This window comes from Rhincodon typus, chromosome 28 (assembly GCF_021869965.1).
Source record: "Rhincodon typus isolate 14 chromosome 28, sRhiTyp1.1, whole genome shotgun sequence".
NCBI lineage: Eukaryota > Metazoa > Chordata > Chondrichthyes > Orectolobiformes > Rhincodontidae > Rhincodon > Rhincodon typus.
In genome coordinates this window covers 24767632-24785426 of record NC_063359.1, presented here as the reverse complement: position 1 = coordinate 24785426, position 17795 = coordinate 24767632, and the positions used below count along the sequence as shown (strand labels likewise).

At 39.2% G+C, this 17795-nt stretch overlaps 1 protein-coding gene across 3 annotated transcripts in view; it reads left to right on the top strand.

The window, feature by feature from the left end:
• Window positions 1–17795, top strand: part of mapkap1 (MAPK associated protein 1) — a 253844-nt gene that overhangs the window by 183940 nt on the left and 52109 nt on the right. For 2 of the 3 annotated variants that reach the window (XM_048613545.1, XM_048613546.1), the window contains exon 8: window positions 958–1065. The exons of the other annotated variant lie outside the window; for it this stretch is intronic. In XM_048613545.1, coding sequence (XP_048469502.1) covers window positions 958–1065 — 108 coding nt within the window. The remainder of the gene's footprint in view (window positions 1–957; window positions 1066–17795) is intronic. 3 annotated transcript variants of the gene reach the window in all.

Below are 17795 nucleotides of genomic sequence, written 5' to 3'. Positions count from 1 at the left end.
TAGAAGTAGAGAGGATGTTTCCACTGGCAGGTGAAGCTAGGACAAGAGGGCATAGCCTCAAGATTAGAGGGAGCAGATTTAGGACTGAACTGAGAAGGAATTTCTTCACCCAGAGGGTTGTTAATCTATGGAATTCCTTGCCCAGTGAAGTAGTTGACGCTACTTCAGTAAATGTTTTTAAAAAATGGTAGATTTTTTTTTTGAACAATAAAGGAATTAAGGGATACGGTGAGAACGCGGGTAAGTGGATCTGAGTCCACAAAAGGATCAGCCATGATCTTATTGAATGGCGGAGCAGGCTCGAAGGGCCAGACAGCCTAGTTCTTGTGTTCTTATGAAAGAACTCTCCGCTCCAAGTCATCTACACATTGCTGGAATCCACAGCTATACAAACGCAGTTCACAATACGTATTGAATTCCTTGCTTTCAAAACGTGCAGTCACTCTCGTAAATTCCTTGCTTTAAATAGTTTCTTAATTGCAGTCCACAGTTTTAAGAAGCACAAAATTAAAAAGACATGATCTTTACAAATATCTAACTAAGTGACCAACTGTTAAATTCTGCACAAAAATGGCTTGAGTAGATAAGTTGAGCAAGAACGGAACAAGAATGTTGATTCATTTGAAACGTCCAAGACCTTAATTTCCTGTAGACCAATAACCTGTTTTTTTATGTTGAAGCAGGAACCAGGGGAGATAAGTTCCAAATAAATTAATTAGATACCTGCAAACTACTGTAAATTGATGAACCGCACAACAGAAATGCCACTTAAGGCTGAATGTCCCTGTTGATTTAAACTTGATACACGGTGAAATGTAGTATTTTTAGGTATTTGTTTGCATTGGGTTGAGGTGGAAAATATAAACCCTTACTTTTCAAGTGTTGTATCTACAGTTTCTGCACCATTAGCATGAAGTTTCTCATTCACATTGTTTGCTGACCTTTTTTTTGTTCCAGGGCATCAGTATCGGCTTGAGAAGCAAAGTGAACCTAACGTAGCTGTAGATTTAGATCGTACCTTAGAGAGTCAGAGCACTTTGGAATTCTGTCTGGTCAGAGAGTACAGTAAGTTTGAACTTTTAACTTTTGAACAAACTTAATTTTCAAAATACACATGCCAGCAAAATACTGATTATAAATATGTATGTTTGAAATGCTTGTCTGTTGCTTTGTAAAAATACTGAAGATTTGGGATATGTACATCGTGTACTTTTTAAAATATCTGCTAATATAACAAACAATATCCAGATGTCAGCTCTTGATAACTAACATTTATATAAAATATTAAATATCCCTTGGCAACTGATAAAATTGCTAAAGGAGTGCATTCCTTGACAGGCTTTTACAAAAATGGAAAATCTGAAGAAAATGTTGGCAGGACCTAACTGCACTCCTTATCTCTTCTGTTTCAACATGTCAGGAAAAATCTAGTCTCAGCAACTTAAGTTTTGCAATAAGCAGCTTCCACTCAGTTATTTCCTAAAATTCTGTACTAAATTCCTACACTAACCATGGACAGAGCGTTGTTGCATTTATAATTTGTAATGTGAATAATTTGATTTTTAAAAAGTTAACAATCTACATTTAGCTCAAAAGCAGTGATGGTGCAAGAACATGTTATTGATTTTAGGACACATGACAGATACCATAGGTATTCTTCACATTTTAAGTAGAGACAAATCTTGAATGAGGGAGCTTGGCTTCCGTAGCCCTTTTAAAACCTAAATCTTGCAAAGAATTATGATTAACGTTGATAGTGGCTTTGTTTCTTCTCTTTTGCTTCAATCACTGAGTGCTGATTACTTCGTTGTGAAAGTGCCAAGGGGAAATTACTGAGCTTGGAATTGAAGGAATTGAATTAGGATACGTAGTTGAAAAATAAGATTTTTAAGTAGTTTTCTTTGAATTGACTGTATGTCTGTATTTCAGGCCACTGGCTTCAATTATTCTGTCTTCCTGCTTCTGGCCTCCATAAACGCAAACCAATTCCTCGGAAACAACTACAATACTTCCCATTACAATGCACATGTAATTCATATTATAAGTGAACATTAGGATTTTGAAGTTGGTATTCTTTCTGACTCGATTTGAAAAGCTGCTGGTCTCTCTACTTTCTAGTTAAATAATCTGCAGAAGCTGAGACATCTATTCTTGGAAATTTTCAATCTGATTCTTATTCAGTTTCCTTAGCTTGTTTTACCATATAACAATTCAGTCAAAGTGAGTTTGTGCTCATCTCTTCAATACTAATACTTTGGTTGTATCTTTAAATTTAATTAAATTTTATGTGGAAAAGTTGCACATTAATAGCTAATTATAAATTATGCATTATGCGTGTGAATTAAAGGATGTCTGATGCTTAGTTCAGTACCAATTGGGAATTTTAGACTTTTAAGAATTTTCTTGGCTGTGGACCTGCTATTGTAGTTTAAAATAAGAGCCTGTCTGTCTTTTCAGATGGTCATTCTAGATTAATTTATTGTCAAAAATGTCACCCCTTTCCTGGATTTTATAATCTGCAGAATATCCAGAACTTCTGACTTTTCCATATTCTGCACTTGCAATGGAATTTTTAGATTGAGCATGTGCTTTTAGATTTTATTTTCCCTGAATAAATAACCTGGTAATGATGCATGTCTTCATTTCTTCAATACATGCTTTATTTTGCACAGTTGCACAAAATTTTGGCAAACTGAGTAAACCTATTACTTACCTAGTGATTACAAAATATGAATTAATTAAACCATGTTTCTCATCAAAAAAATTAGAAATACTATAAATAATTATTGATGTACTAAATGTACGTTTTTTTTTTTATTTTTGATTTTTATTGTCTGTACCTAGGTGCAGAATCATAAGAACACAGTTGAAAGAAAGAAGAATGTTAAAAGTTAAATGTTGCAGTAATTACAGTATAGCATAAAGCGTATGAAATAAGGTTAAAAGTCACACATCGCAGACCTTCTAAGTTTTAAGTAGAAAATAAATAAAGCTGAAAGTTCAAACACAGTCTTTCTTAAGTGCTTAGCCACGGTGGGACTGCACTTCGAGCACTCACCTCGAGACCAGAAGTCCACGCTGAGGCCACACCAGGCCACTGAGAGACAGCCGGGTCGGGAGTTGGACATGCTGAATCGAGAGGTTGCCCCACCGGGTGTGCACTGAGTCCAAGGCTGGGAGTCCATTGCTGGGAGAAGAAGGGAAAAAAAACACAAAAGAGAAGAGAAAAGAAAAGGAAACGGGCCAGGCAGACACGCCCTGTCTGAAGCATCTTACTCCGCCACTGTCTTGAATTGAATGTGAAAAGATGTCCATGAAAATTTGCACAGTCAACAAGTAAAAGGACTCAAGGTTCTATTCAGTATAGAACTGGTTTGTGAATGCATGCTGCCTGAAATTGTCACTCTATTGCAAATCTTTGTGGTGGCATGCTCTTCACATTCCCCACAATGTGAATTACTTAGTCTTGGCGGAAGATACCTTGGTTGTAAAATAAAAAGAAACTTCCATTGAGAGAAGGAAGGGTAAAAATTTGGAGGACAGTTGAGGAATGGTACTCATCCTGTTTAATTCACTTCATCCTGTGTAATTCACCTTACACTGCCATCACATTTTGACTTTTATTTCCTGTTTGATGTGTCTCTTCCATTTAATAAACTGGAATAGTCTTGCCTGAGCTAATAAAGCCATGAAACTGCCAACAACAGGGTTTATTAGAGGTTTCTGCTTGACAAATTATTTCAGCTTATTTTTGGGTATTGCAAATAGTAAATCACCATATGTTCAAATGGTATTTTGCAAGTGCAAGTGTGAAAGGTTCCACTTAAAGTTACATGGTTACCAGAAGTTAGTGAAGAAAATGGTCTGAAGAATCAACAGATTGGAAAAAGAAAATCTAAGAGCAACGCCTGAGAAGTGAGACACCAAGTGAAAGAGAAAGAAAGCAATGAGTTCTTCAAAGTTAATTGCTTGCAGCCACATTGCTTCTAGTCCACTTAAATTAGTCTTGAGCCAGTTTTTCCTCAAATAACAGGAAACAGAAATTGGGACTGTTTTAGATCCTCTGCAAACCTGCAGAGTGCCTCCTGTATTGTGCTATCTTCCTTATGCAACTACTGCTGTGGGATTGTCTGCCACAAGCAGAGGACAACTGGTTCTTCCCAATCAATTTGAGGTCCCATTACCAATGGACTGACTTTGCTCTGAACCAACCATAGGCCCACCACTCGACTTCAAGTTCCAGCCCTGAACCTGGCAAGAACGGCATTTCCAGCAGGTCATGGTTTCAGTCACATCGTGATGTCAGCAGCGATCACTGCTCTGCCTTGTCTCTGGTTAAAACTACTTGTGTCCTGAGTGCTACTGAGGTACCCAGTGAAGGAAGAGGTGAAACTTCCAAGCCCAATGGAATCCGAGCTTTGCTCTTGCCCAGCATTTCGGGTCCAAGTGGTCGAGACCAAGGCAGCTCACTGATTGGGACACCAGCAGTAACTTGGAACCGAGATGATGGAGAGGAAGCTGAGTTAGAGGTCTAGGTGGAGAAATATGCAGACTTTAATTATATTGAGCTGCTGTGGTGCTATATTACTGTTTTGTTTTTGCTGTAGCCTGAGGTCACCCGAGATTTGAAGTACAATACTTTCCTAATGTTTGTGAAAAGTGGGCATTGCTGACTATGCGAATCTCTGTTGTTCATCCCTGACTGCCCTTCAGAAGGTGGTATGAGTTAAAATAAGGTTGTCAGAAAATGGTTTGCGAAGCATCGCTGTAGTCCTTTGTTTTGCTGTGCATTTGCATTATCTAACAAGGTCATGTTCTTGTTGCTTCTTGCTCTATTACACATGGCCACTACATTGAATGCTGAAATGTTGAGGTCACGTAGGTGATTTTATACAAATGCAATGATACACAGTTTTGACAGTAATAGAAGATTTAAAAAAAAGGTAAAAATAATGTTTCTACTCACTTCAAGTCCAGTATTCTACCATTTGAAGTGGCTTTGAAGTGTTTGCATTTGACTACAAGTCAAAAGAAGCATTAGACGATTTCTCACCACACAAAATTCAGACATTTTTACTTTTGATCAGTAGTTTCTAGTTCTTGTTTTTTGGGTTTTTTTTGACCTCCTTGTTGCTGGCGACATTTACCCCTGTCAGCTATGAGGAAAAATTGAATAAGTTGGAGCTGCTTCCTTGGAACAGAGGAGATTGAGGGATGACTGAGAATAGAAGAGCAATTTATTCTCATGTGTATTTTTAAAAAAAACAGTAGTGAAAAGCTTTATAAGTCCCCATGCCACGGCGTCTAAATTAATGACAGAAGTCACACATAATGAGAAAAAAGAAGTAAAAATTCATCACAGTTCAAATAACAGCTTTTGGGTTTGGGATATGCTGGAAAACTGGACCGAGACCACCTTGCCATGCCGGAACAAGACCTTGACGCTAGGCCGATGAAAGACCCGGAAGCCACCTCCAAGCCAGCATGACACCTCCACACCAAGATGAGACTCCGCAGCTGGACTAGACCTTCACACCAGGCTGTTAAGTACCCAGAAGCTGCCGAAGAAGACCTCGACACAGGGACAAGACCCCCCACTCCTTGATAAGCCTGTCACACCAGGAGGCCACTCTGCCAGGTGCCAGACCAATACCACAGTTTCTGGCTACTAGAAGCCACTTCGTCATTAGGCCAGGGCCAAGAGAAGATGCCTTCTGCCAAATTCTTTAAAAGAAGTTAAGGTATCATAATAAATGGAAACATTAAAAAATAGCATAGAAAGGAAAAAAACGTAAAGTAGACGAGCTCTGGGCTCCTGGGCTAAGGAGCCTATACATTGCGCTACTACTCCACTGCCATCTTGGATGAAACAGACTTAATTGAGATGTGTAAAATTAATGGGTTTGAAACCAACAAGAATGCAAGGCAAAGTGGGATAACCCTTGTAGATGTGATTTGCTAAGTACTCCATTGAGCCTATTAGAACCATCGGAGCGTTGGTTAACGTACCTAACATTAATATAAGTGTGAAGCAAAAATTCTTTCTAACCTCTTAAATATTGACATTTTGGAGTCAGCTCCTTGTGTTTTTACGTTCAGGCAGGCACGCATGGAGACTTTCTAAAACAGAACTGCCAAACGCTGCACAATATAGCTTGATTGCAGTAACCATTGCTGAGAGTTTTAAAAAGATAGCGCAAGTTTTTGTCTTTCAGTTTCTAACATTGTTGCTATTCAAACCAAATTAGTGTTAATTCATTAAAATTGGTCATTAGGCTTCGAATCAGTATTGGATGTAGTGGAAGTTCAGTTTGTACATAAAATTCAGTTGGGGAGTGGGTGTAGGCAATTTGTTGCATTATAGGTAATAGCTGTGCATCAATATGGTGATTTAGTTACAGTAATGTAACTGAATTATTGTGTGGGCGACATCTTTGCTAACTTAAAACGTCTATCATCATTACGTTTTAAAATATGTTAGGATCAGTGGCACAAAATAACCATAGTAAAATATGTAACACAAGGGGTCTGTCACGTGATGGGCGTTGTTTACACAGCATGAAGGGCATAATATGAATTCATTGAAATATTTCTTCAGGTTAATTGTTATACCAAAAGTGTATTGTTGGTCTGGCATGTCTCTTGAAAAGTTGCTTACTTGCTCTATTTTTGTTTATAATATGATATAACGTAACAGTACAGCAAGTCAGAGGTAGGTTTAAATTTGGCATCTCACACTTAAATCTGTATTCTGCCAACATTTATATGGGTGACATTAGCTATTAGACCTGTTGGAATACTCATTTATAATGGTGAGTAATCTAAAGATGGACTTGATTCCAAGTGAAGGAACTGAGACTGTTTTCTTTGGGAGCTTTCTCCAGAATGAGGTTGACCTTGGGAAGCAAGATTGCTGATGCGTAAGGGTTAGGTTGGAGGAGTGAAATTTACTAATTGAACCTTTATTGCCATTTCATTGTGAAGTATCTAACGAAATGAAGAACAAAAACAAAGTTGCTGGAAAAGCTCAGCAGGTCTGGCAGCATCTGTGAGGGAAAAAACAGAGTTAACGTTTTGGGTCCAGTGACCCGGAACAGGCCCTTCTGAGGAAGGGTGTGACCCGAAATGTTAACTCTGTTTTTTCCTTCACAGATGCTGCCAGACCTGCTGAGCTTTTTTAGCAACTTTTGTTTTTGTTCCTGACTTACAGTTCTTTCGGCTTTTATTTAATGAAATGGAGAGTTCACTGAAAACCATCCTCCCAGAATAGGACAGTGTGTACCTTCATTTTCCAATTTGTGTTCAGAAAAAATTTAAATTAAGTAGGCTGCCGATTATTTATACAACACTAATCATCTGATGGGTGAACCTTATTCTTGTTCCGACAATCAAGCTGTTTCTCACTCTCTTGGAATTTTTTTTTTAAAATTATCAACAGTATAGTTAGTGCTTCTCTGAAATATTTTACTTGTGTTTCTTGTCTGTTACAAATTCACCACCTTATTGGCACCTTTCCCCAATCACTGTTGTGTTAATGTCATCATCAAACATTGTTAAACTTTAAGGGTAAACTAGCAAGTAGTATTAAAACAGACAGCAAGATCTCATTTAAGTATAAAACAATTGAGCTAACAGCTGATAAGTCCCGTGGATATAATGGGTTGCATCCATGGATATTAATGGAAATAGCTACAGAAATTGTGGATGCACTGATAGTAATATCCCAAGAATTCTTAGTTTCTGAAAATGATCCAGAGGACTGAAAAACTGCAAATGTAACACCCTTACTCAAAGGGAAGAAGACAAAGATTGTAGGCCAGTTAGCTTAACATCTGTCATTGGGAAAATGTTAGAATCTATTATAAAAGACGTAATAGCGAACATCTTGAAATACATAATGTAATCTCGCAGAATCAGCATGGTTTCATGAAAGGAAATTGTGCCTGACAAATTTATTAGAATTTTTTTGAGGAATTAACAAGCAGGATAAATAAAGGACAATAGATAGACGTAATATATTTAGATTTACAAAAGGTGTTCAATAAGGTACCTCACATAAGGCTCCCTAGTAAGATAGGAACCCATGGTGATAGCAGTAGTATATTAGTAGAGTTAGAGGGATGAGGGAGATATTTACAGGATGGCAACCTGTAACTGGTAGAGTGCCATTGGGATCAGTGTTGGAACCACAGTTATTCACAGCAGATATTTATGACATGACTGAGAGAAAACAAGTAGTGAAGATGACACTGTTAATGGAGGGGTATAAATAGGTTGAATGAATAAGCAAAAATTTGGCAGATGGAAGTTAATGTAGGAAAACGTGAGATTGTGCACTTTCATAGGAAGAGTAGAATCGCTGAATATTATTTAGGTAACAAGGTGTAGAGCTGGATGAACACAGCAGGCCAAGCAGCATCAGAGGAGCAGGAAGGCTGACGTTTCAGGCCTAGACCCTTCTTGCAGAAAGCCGCAGCATGGACAGATTTGCGGTCATCATCCACGAATCACAAAAAATTAGCATACAAGTTCAACAGGTAATATGGAAGGCAATTGGAATATTGGCCTTCATTTTAAAGGAAATGGAGTTTAAAAATATGAAGTCTTGACTGAAGCTGTACAATGCATTAATTAGACTTCGCCCAGAATGAGAAGTTTTGAACCTCTTATCTAAGGCAAAGTATATTGACATTGGATGCAGTCCAGAGAAGCTTCACAAAGTTGATCCAGGGCATGGAAGGATTTACTTAAGAGGAAAAGTTGAGTAGATTGGGCCTGAGCTTATTGGAGTTTAGAGGAATGAGAGGCGAACATATTCTTCAGAGTCTTGACAGGATAGTTACGAGAGATTGTGACGTTTTATGAGCGAATCGAGGACCAGAGGGCATAATATCAGAATAAGGGGTTGCCTGTTTAAGGCAAATATGAGGAGGAATTTCTTCTCTGAGAGGGTCATGAATCTCTGGAATTCTTTACCTTGGAGGGCTGTACAGGCTAGAACTGAGATAGATTATGGATTAAGAATTATAGGGGAAAAACTGAAAATTGGAATGAAAAATATCAGATCAACCATATTCTCATTGAATGATAGACCAGACTCAATGGGCCAAATAACCTCCAGCTCCTATGTCTTAAGGTCTTATAATTTTCTAATTTTTCAGTACTTCTGTTGAACTTTATACTCTTGGCAGTGTCCTAGAGTATTAGTCTTGTCACTTTATTTCATTTTGTCACTTCAAGAAACAGTGCACTACTGAACCTGAAATACATTTTGGAAAAGAAATCTTTCTTTCGTTGTGGAAAGGCTACTTTTCTCATTTTCTTTCTGAGACTACTTGGCAACTAAAGTTGGCTGTTTCACTGTTCTTAAATTTCTTCAAGTTGCTTTCCACAGACCATTCCAAGGACAACCAGGAGATTAATCTTTCTGCTTTTGTTTTTCTTAAATGCTTCCCTGCAATGTAACTGTTGGGGAACAGAGAAATGAAGAAGATAAAACTCAAATATGTTGGATATTTTGCTGTTCCATTGAGCTGCCTAAGGCTGTTCCTTATTTTGCACAGTTTAAAGCTGGTATTAAATTCCAATTATCTGTATGTGTGCAACAACTACTTTGTAAACTGGTTAATTATTTTGGAAAGCTAACTATAAATATGAGTTTTAAAAATGTGCTGCACATTCATAATATTTTTAGTAAAAACTAAAGTACAAAGTGACTTTGGTCTAAATTAAAGTTAACCTTCATATGCATGGAAACCAAAGGCAGACTTGCTTAAACAAAATGAAATCATAGAACAGGAGTTATGTGGTTCAGAAAGGCTTTCTAGTTCTGTAAGAATACTTTTATGTGGCCAGTGATAAATAACTATATGCTGTTTTGTTGCTGCATTAAAGAAGTTGCTAGTACTGAAAACGAAGGAGCAAAAGTACAAATATGCCAACTCTTCACATTCAGACTTTAAAAAAAGAAATATAAGATCACATGAAAGATGAATACAGTATGGTACCACTTTAGTCTGCAGTATTAATGAAACGTTAGCTGGTGATTTACGCAAGTTCTACCAGCGCTTATAGAAAGATTGCATCTTCTATAATGGAGAATAGTAGTCTATTTTAATTCATTTAATGAGTATTTTCAAGGTTATAGAAGTATTCCACAACACATTAAGTGAAAATGGTATAATATATCAGTGTGCACGGACAGACTGATAATTGGTCAACTAAAAGGTTACTTTTGAGAGCAGAATAATCCTGTCAGGGTATGTCAATTTACTAGTGGCCTCAACTCAAGCTAATCTTTAGGCTATATGTTCTTATTTAAGATGATTCTGAATAACAATCTTGTGTGTGTTAAGGTGAATTCCAGTTGAAGTGACCAACTTCGATGTTGGCACCTTTCCCTATTAGGATACCGTAGTTGAATAATTGCCACATCCAAAGATGATAATCTCACAATGTTTAGTGGAGCAGTATCAACAAAGAATGGCCAACTGTCAGGATTGTTTAACAGCTAAAAAGTGCCAGGCGTATATGAAATAGGAGCAGAAGTGACCATTCATCAGACCCCATGACTCATCTATTTTGAATTGCACACTTTCACCTAGCGCCCTCCTCTTGTTTCTTTTCCCTATCTACCTCTGCCTTAAAAATATTCAATGACCCCGCTTCCACTGCCTTAGAATCATAGAGTACAGAACAGGCCCTTTAGCCCATTTGAATCTGCGCCACCAAAACTGCTCCAAGTATATACTACTCCTACTTTCGAGCATTAACCCATAGCTTGAGGTCATAGACCTGCTTGCTGAGCCGGTGGGTTTGGTTGCAAATGTTTTGTCACCCTGCTAGGTAACATCGTCAGTGCGCCTCTGCTGAAGCATCGGTGTTCTGTCCCGCTTGTTATTTATATGCCTCAGTTTGGTGGGGTGGTTGATATTACTTCCGGTTTTGTTTCTCTGTAGTTTGTACACAATGTGTTTGTTGATGGAGTTCTGGTTGGAATACCAGGCTTCCAGGAATTCTCTGGCATGTCTCTGTTTGGCTTGTGCAATTATGTTGTGTTGTCCCAGTCAAATTCATGTCCCTCGTTGTCCATGCGTAGTGAGACAAGTGAGAATTAGTCGTGTCTCTTGGCGGCTAGTTGGTGTTCATGTATCTGTACAGTCAATTTTCTTCTGGTTTGGCCTATGTAATGTTTCTCACAGTCCTTGCATGGTATTTTGTATATTACCCCAGCTTTACTGGTTTGGGTATGGGATCCTTTATGTTCATCAGTAGCTGTCGTAGGTTGGTTTTCGGTTTGTAGGCTACTCTGATACCTCGGTGTCTGAGTAGTCTTCTGGCCATCTCTGAAATGTCCTTGAAGTATGGTAGGGTAATTAGTGAGTCTGGTCTTGTTATGTTTTCCAGTTGTGGTCCCTCTCGGAGGTAGCGGCAGATTGTGCTTTTCGGATATCCATTTCTTTTGAAGACTCCGTATAAGTGTTCCTGTTCTACTTTGCGTAGTTCCGGGTTGCTGCGATGTGTTGTGGCTCATTGAAATAGTGTCCTGATGCAGCTCTGTCTGTGGGCGTTGGGGTGATTGCTAGTGTTATTGAGTATCTGGTCCGTATGTATGGTCTTTCTATATACGCGAATCTGGAGTTTCCCGTTGTTTTTGCGTTCTGCCATTATATCCAGGAACGGTAGTCGATTGTTGTTTTCTTCTTTCATGAATTTTATCCTGGTAAGGATGTTGTTTATGTGTCAGTGGGTTCCTTCTAGTTTTGTGCATTTGTAATCACAGAAGTGTCATCCACATATCAGACCCAAAGTTTGGGTTGTATAGTGGGGACTGCTTCCCCAATTAGTCCTGATATTGGGGATCCCATTGGTTTTCCGTTGATTTTGTTTGTATATGCTGTTGAAGGTGAAGTGGGTTGTGAGGCACAGGTAAATGAATATAGTGAAGGATGTACCAATCAAGCAAACTGCTTTTTCTTGGATTGTGCTGAGCTTTTTAGTTATTGTTTTGGCTGTAGTCATTCGGGCAAGTGGGAGTGTTTTATCACACACCTGATTTATGGGTGAATATGGTAAGTATTAGGATTTGAATTTCAAAATTATAGCTGTTAGAACAGTTGCCACATTTGGTGGGGGCTCTGGATTCCAGGCTGGTGCAGCAGTAAGCTGAATGATGGCTTTTCTGTGTGTGCAGTTTCATCTACCCCTAAGTATCCATAGCAAACAGTAAATTTCAGTTGGAATTGTGATTTTTTTTTTAAGCAAAGGATTCTGGGTTCTCCAACAGTGTTGTGAGATTGGTGTAATCCTTGGACATCACCTAAAGGCATCCTTAAAGTGATTTACATCTAAGTTAAAGTTCTCCTGTCTGATTCTCCTTGCTTCAGGAATGCAGCATGGTTCCCATTTTGTGGCAGCATGTGTATTTGCTCCTCCATGTATGAGCAGTCCAGTTGTAAGATTAAAAATTTTGTATACCACAGGACATGTGCCTGAAACAGTGCATGCTTGTCAAACGAGGTGGTTTGCTAGCAAACACTATTAGGAACTGGGCAAGCAGCATCATAGGAGCAGAGAGGCTGACGTTTCGGGTCTAGACCCTTCTTCAGAAATTGGGGAGGGGAAGGAGATTCTGAAATAAATAGGGAGAGAGGGGGAGGCGGATAGAAGATGGATAAAGGGGAAGATAGGTGGAGAGGAGACAGACAGGTCAAAGACACGGGGTTGGAGCCAGTAAAGATGAGTGTAGGTGGGGAGTTAGGGAAGGGATAGGTCAGTCCAGGGAGGACGGACAAGTCAAGGAGGCGGGATGAGGCTGGTAGGTAGGAGATGGGGGTGGGGCTTGAGGTGGGAGGAAGGGTTAGGCCCCTCGTCCTCACGTACCAGGCCACCAACCTCCGGATCCAACACATCATCCTCCGGCACTTCCGCCATCTGCAATCTGACCCCACTACCAAAGACACTTTTCCCTCCCCACCCTTATCTGCTTTCCGGAGGGACCACTCTCTCCATGACTCCCTTGTCCACTCCACACTCCCCACTAGCCCCACCACCCCCGGCACCTTTCCCTGCAACCGCAGGAAGTGCTACACCTGCCCCTACACCTCCCCCCTCACCCCCATCCCAGGCCCCAAGAAGACCTTCCACATCAAACAGATGTTTACATGCACATCTGCCAATGTGGTATACTGTATCCGCTGTTCCCGATGTGGCCTCCTCTACATCAGGGAAACCAAGCGAAGGCTCGGGGACCGTTTTGCGGAACACCTACCAGTCGCGAACCACTTCAACTCCCCCTCCCACTCCTTGGATGACATGTCCATCCTCGGCCTCCTGCAGTGCCACAATGATGCCGCCCGAAGTTTGCAGGAATATCATCTCATATTTCGCTTGGGAACTCTGCAGCCCAATGGTATCAATGTGGATTTCACAAACTCCAAAATCTCCCCTCCCCGACCGCATCCCAAAACCAGCACAACTCACCCCCGCCTCCTTAATCTGTCCTTCCTCCCACCTCAAGCCCCACCCCCATCTCCTACCTACCAGCCTCATCCCGCCTCCTTGACTTGTCCGTCCTCCCTGGACTGACCTATCCCTTCCCTAACTCCCCACCTACACTCATCTTTACTGGCTCCAACCCCGTGTCTTTGACCTGTCTGTCTCCTCTCCACCTATCTTTCCCTTTATCCATCTTCTATCCGCCTCCCCCTCTCTCCCTATTTATTTCAGAATCTCCTTCCCCTCCCCAATTTCTGAAGAAGGGTCTAGACCCGAAACGTCAGCCTCTCTGCTCCTATGATGCTGCTTGGCCTGCTGTGTTCATCCAGCCCTGCACCTTGTTGTCTCGGATTCTCCAGCATCTGCAGTTCCTACTATCTCTGATTCACTATTAGGAACTATTAGGTTAACAAACATATTGTAACTTTTACCATTAAACCTCTTGTAATTAAATTTTTACGAAAGTTGGTAATTCAAATTATTTTTCAACCTCTTCGATCATAAAGGTTTCTAACCAACAAGGCATCATCCCAACAAGGTGCATAATACTCAACCTGTTACTTCCAGAGTTTAGAAACTGAGAATTACTGAACTATTTCAAGCATATTTTCTGCAGAGAACCCTTGCATTGGACGGTGTGGGAGGCGAACAAGATAGAAAGGAGATATGCCAACTGCATCTTAACAGCCAGGGTCAACATTCCACTGAAAGATTGATACAGGTGCACTGTACACTATTGATTACTCAAGGTTGGATAGTATTAGAGTCTTGCAGATGGTTTTCAAGACCAGTAAAAACTTACATTGATATAGCACCTTCTATGAAAGAAAATATCCAAGAGCCCTTCATCAGAGCAAGAATTAGTGGAATGGTGCTCCAAATACTATACACTTCCAAACAGTCTGATTTTAAACCTACTTGTAATGGTTACAGTGGATTTCTTTTTGCGTTGTGGTTTATAGCTGCAAGTTACAATAGTTTGAAATTTTTTTTAGGAGGTTTATAGCGAAAGAGCAGTGAATGGATTTTCATTGAAGTGACGTGATGAAGTCAGAAGCATCTGTAAACATTCCTCCTGATTCCCCCTGGTGTTATTGATCAGTGATTTTAGAACCTGTTTTTATACAGAGTGTAAATCTTTTACGTTCAGAATTTTTTCATGAAATTAATCCAAATAAAATTTTGGTGTACGAGGAAAAGCATTTTATTTTACTTCGAATTCTTTCCCTTAGTAAATTGGTTTATAAAATAAGAAAATCTTTTGATAACATTATCCACTTGTTCCAAATTGTAAAATTCATAATGCTATTTGCTGAAACTGTTGATTGAACTTTGAGGTCCTGAGGAGACAAGCTGGCAATCTGCCACTAATAACAATTACAGAAAAATGTGACTTGAGTAAATTCCCAAGTGTGTATTTGAGAAGATAGCTGATGGTTGCATGCACTCCCTTTGATTACCAAACCATCACTGAAGGTTCTGTATGATAAACGGAGCATATACTCATTATGTTAGAGGCTCTAATACTATCCACTCTTAAGGAATCAATAGTGTTACAGTGGACCTGTATTTACAAACATTAATCTTTCAGGGGAGTGGTGACTTTGGCTGCTAAGTTGCAGTTGACAATCACATTTCTATCTTGATGGCCTGAAGAAAAGAGGCCTTCTGCAGAAAATACAACAGAAAATCTGAATTGTTCAGCGAATATGTGGATTTTGGAGCTTACATTCTGAGTGTTGTGCAGTCTGCTGATATTATACCTAGTAGATTAGACACCTTGCACAACTCACAGTTTAGAGAGTAATTTGTGTCACAAGCTTCCTTAAAGGTTTATTAACGACATTATGGTTGTAACTTTATGATACATGTTTTTACCGTTGTTTCCATAGGTTTCCTAAGATCTAGCTGTCATCAAATCACCTAGTTTGAAAGACATGCACTAGACATAATGATCTAATAATGGACATTAATAATAGTCCAATAGACTAATAATAGTCCCAGGTTCCAAACATTACGTGGACTGTGAATACATGCTTCAAACTAAGAAACCCTATTCTTGACCAATTCATGTTGAATGATTAAACTGTGTGAATGATTAAAGGTTACATTTTGTAGAATTTGCAAAACTTCATTAAACTTAATGAATACCCCCACCACTTCTGTCAGTGGCATCTTGACTTATGAAGTATTTAATATGCCTGTTTAAGGTCAATCTTTTAAACTCTTTTTTAAAAAAAAAAAAAAATTGTATTAATGAAGATAATGTGTAATTTTCATATAGGTTGGCGCATAGTAAGCTTAAGACATGTTTAGTTACTTATATACAGTATAAGTGTTAACACTTGCGCACTCTGCCTGCTACAGTGTGGCACATGCTCAATTTCATTTTGGAGTAAAAAATAGATGAAATGCCAGGGATTCAAATAATGTACAATTCACAACAAACGACTTTCAATATTGGCTCTAGCTGACAGACTAGCACAGGAAATTTCACAGTTGGAGTGAAAATAACTTGGTTTCTGGGTTCCTGTTCTGCAAGCTTTCTTGATGTGATCAATTATCTTTGCTTTTTCTTTTGGGAAGGCCATTTGCAGAGTTGTATGCATTTGTTTAAAGCTGTTTCATTGTTGACCACAATATTGTTAATATATAAATACGGATAGTGTGTGCTTGAAATATCATTTACATCACCTACATAAAGTGATTGTTAAATTGAAAGAGCGAGCAGTAACTCACTGAGCTAGTGAATCAGTTAGATTTTATAGTGCAAGATGAGTTGTGCTGAGACATTTTGTTTACTTGTTACCTTTATTTCACTTTCTTAAAGCCCAAATTGCATCTATCTGTGATTGTTGCTTTCTGTGGCCGTTGAAATTTTCTTACATTTTCAAGAACTTATCCAAATATCTTTTAAACGTTGTAACTACCTGCATCCACCACTTTCTCTGGCAGTTCATTCCACATACAAACCACTGTCTGTGTGGGGAAAAAAAAAAGTCACCCCTCATGTCCTTTTTAAATCTTTTTCTTCTCACATTAAAAATATGGCCTCTAGTTTTGAACTCCCCCACCCTAGGGAAAAAGCCATTCTCATTCACTTTACGTATGCCCCTCATGATTTCATAAAGCTCTATAAGCTCACCCCTCAACCTCCTATGCTCTCGTGAAAAAAGTCCCAGCCTATCAGCTTATTTTTATATCTAAAACCTTCCATTCCTGGCAACATTCTAGTAGATCTTTTCTGAACTGTCTCCAGTTTAATAATATACTTCCTATAACAGGGTGACCAGAATGGCGCACAGTACTCCAGATGAGGTCTCGCCAACATCCTAGACAACCTCAACATGACATTCTAACTCCTGTACTCAAAGGTCTGAGCAATGAAGGCAAGCCGGTTTAAATGCCTCTTAACCGCCCTGTCTACTGAAGCAAATTCAAAAAATTATGCATCTGAACCCCAAGGTCTCAATGTTATTCAACACTAACCAGGGCCCAACCGTTAATTGTATAAGTCTGTCATTGTTTGTATTCCAAAATGCAGTACCTTGCATTTATCCAAATTAAACTCCATCTGCCACTCCTCAGCCCATTGATCCAGTTTATCAAGGTCTCGTTTTGCTCTTAGATAACCTTCTTCACTGTCCACTATACCATCAATTTTGGTGTCATTGGCAAACTTACTAACCGTGCCTCCTATATTCACATTCAAATCATTTATATAAATGAAAAACAAAAGCGGACCCAACACTGATCCCTGTGGGGTACTGCTGGTCACAGAACTCCGGTCTGAGAAACCACCCTCTATCACAACCCTCTTTCTCTTACCATAAAGCTAAATTTGAATTCGATTGGCAAGTTCACCCTGAATCCCATGTGATCTAACTTTACTAATTAGTGCACCATTCTGAACCTTGTCAAAGGCTTTACTAAATTCCAAGTAAACAACGTCTACTGATCTGCCCTCATCAGTCTTTTTGGTTACTTCATTAACACACTCAATCAAGTTTGTGAGACACTATTTTCCTTGCACAAAACGATGCTGACTATCCCTAATCAATCCTTGCCTCTCAAAATGCACATAAATTCTATCTTTCTGAATCACCTCCAACAACTTAACCACCACTGAAGTAGGGCTCACAGGTCTATAGTTTCCAGGCTTCTCTTCACAGTCTTTTTTAAACAATTGCACAACATTAGCCACCCTCCAAGTTTTCTGATACTTCATGTGGGTTTATGGATGATGCACATATTTCTGCAAGGGGCTCTGCAATTTCCTCCTTAACTTCCCACAACAT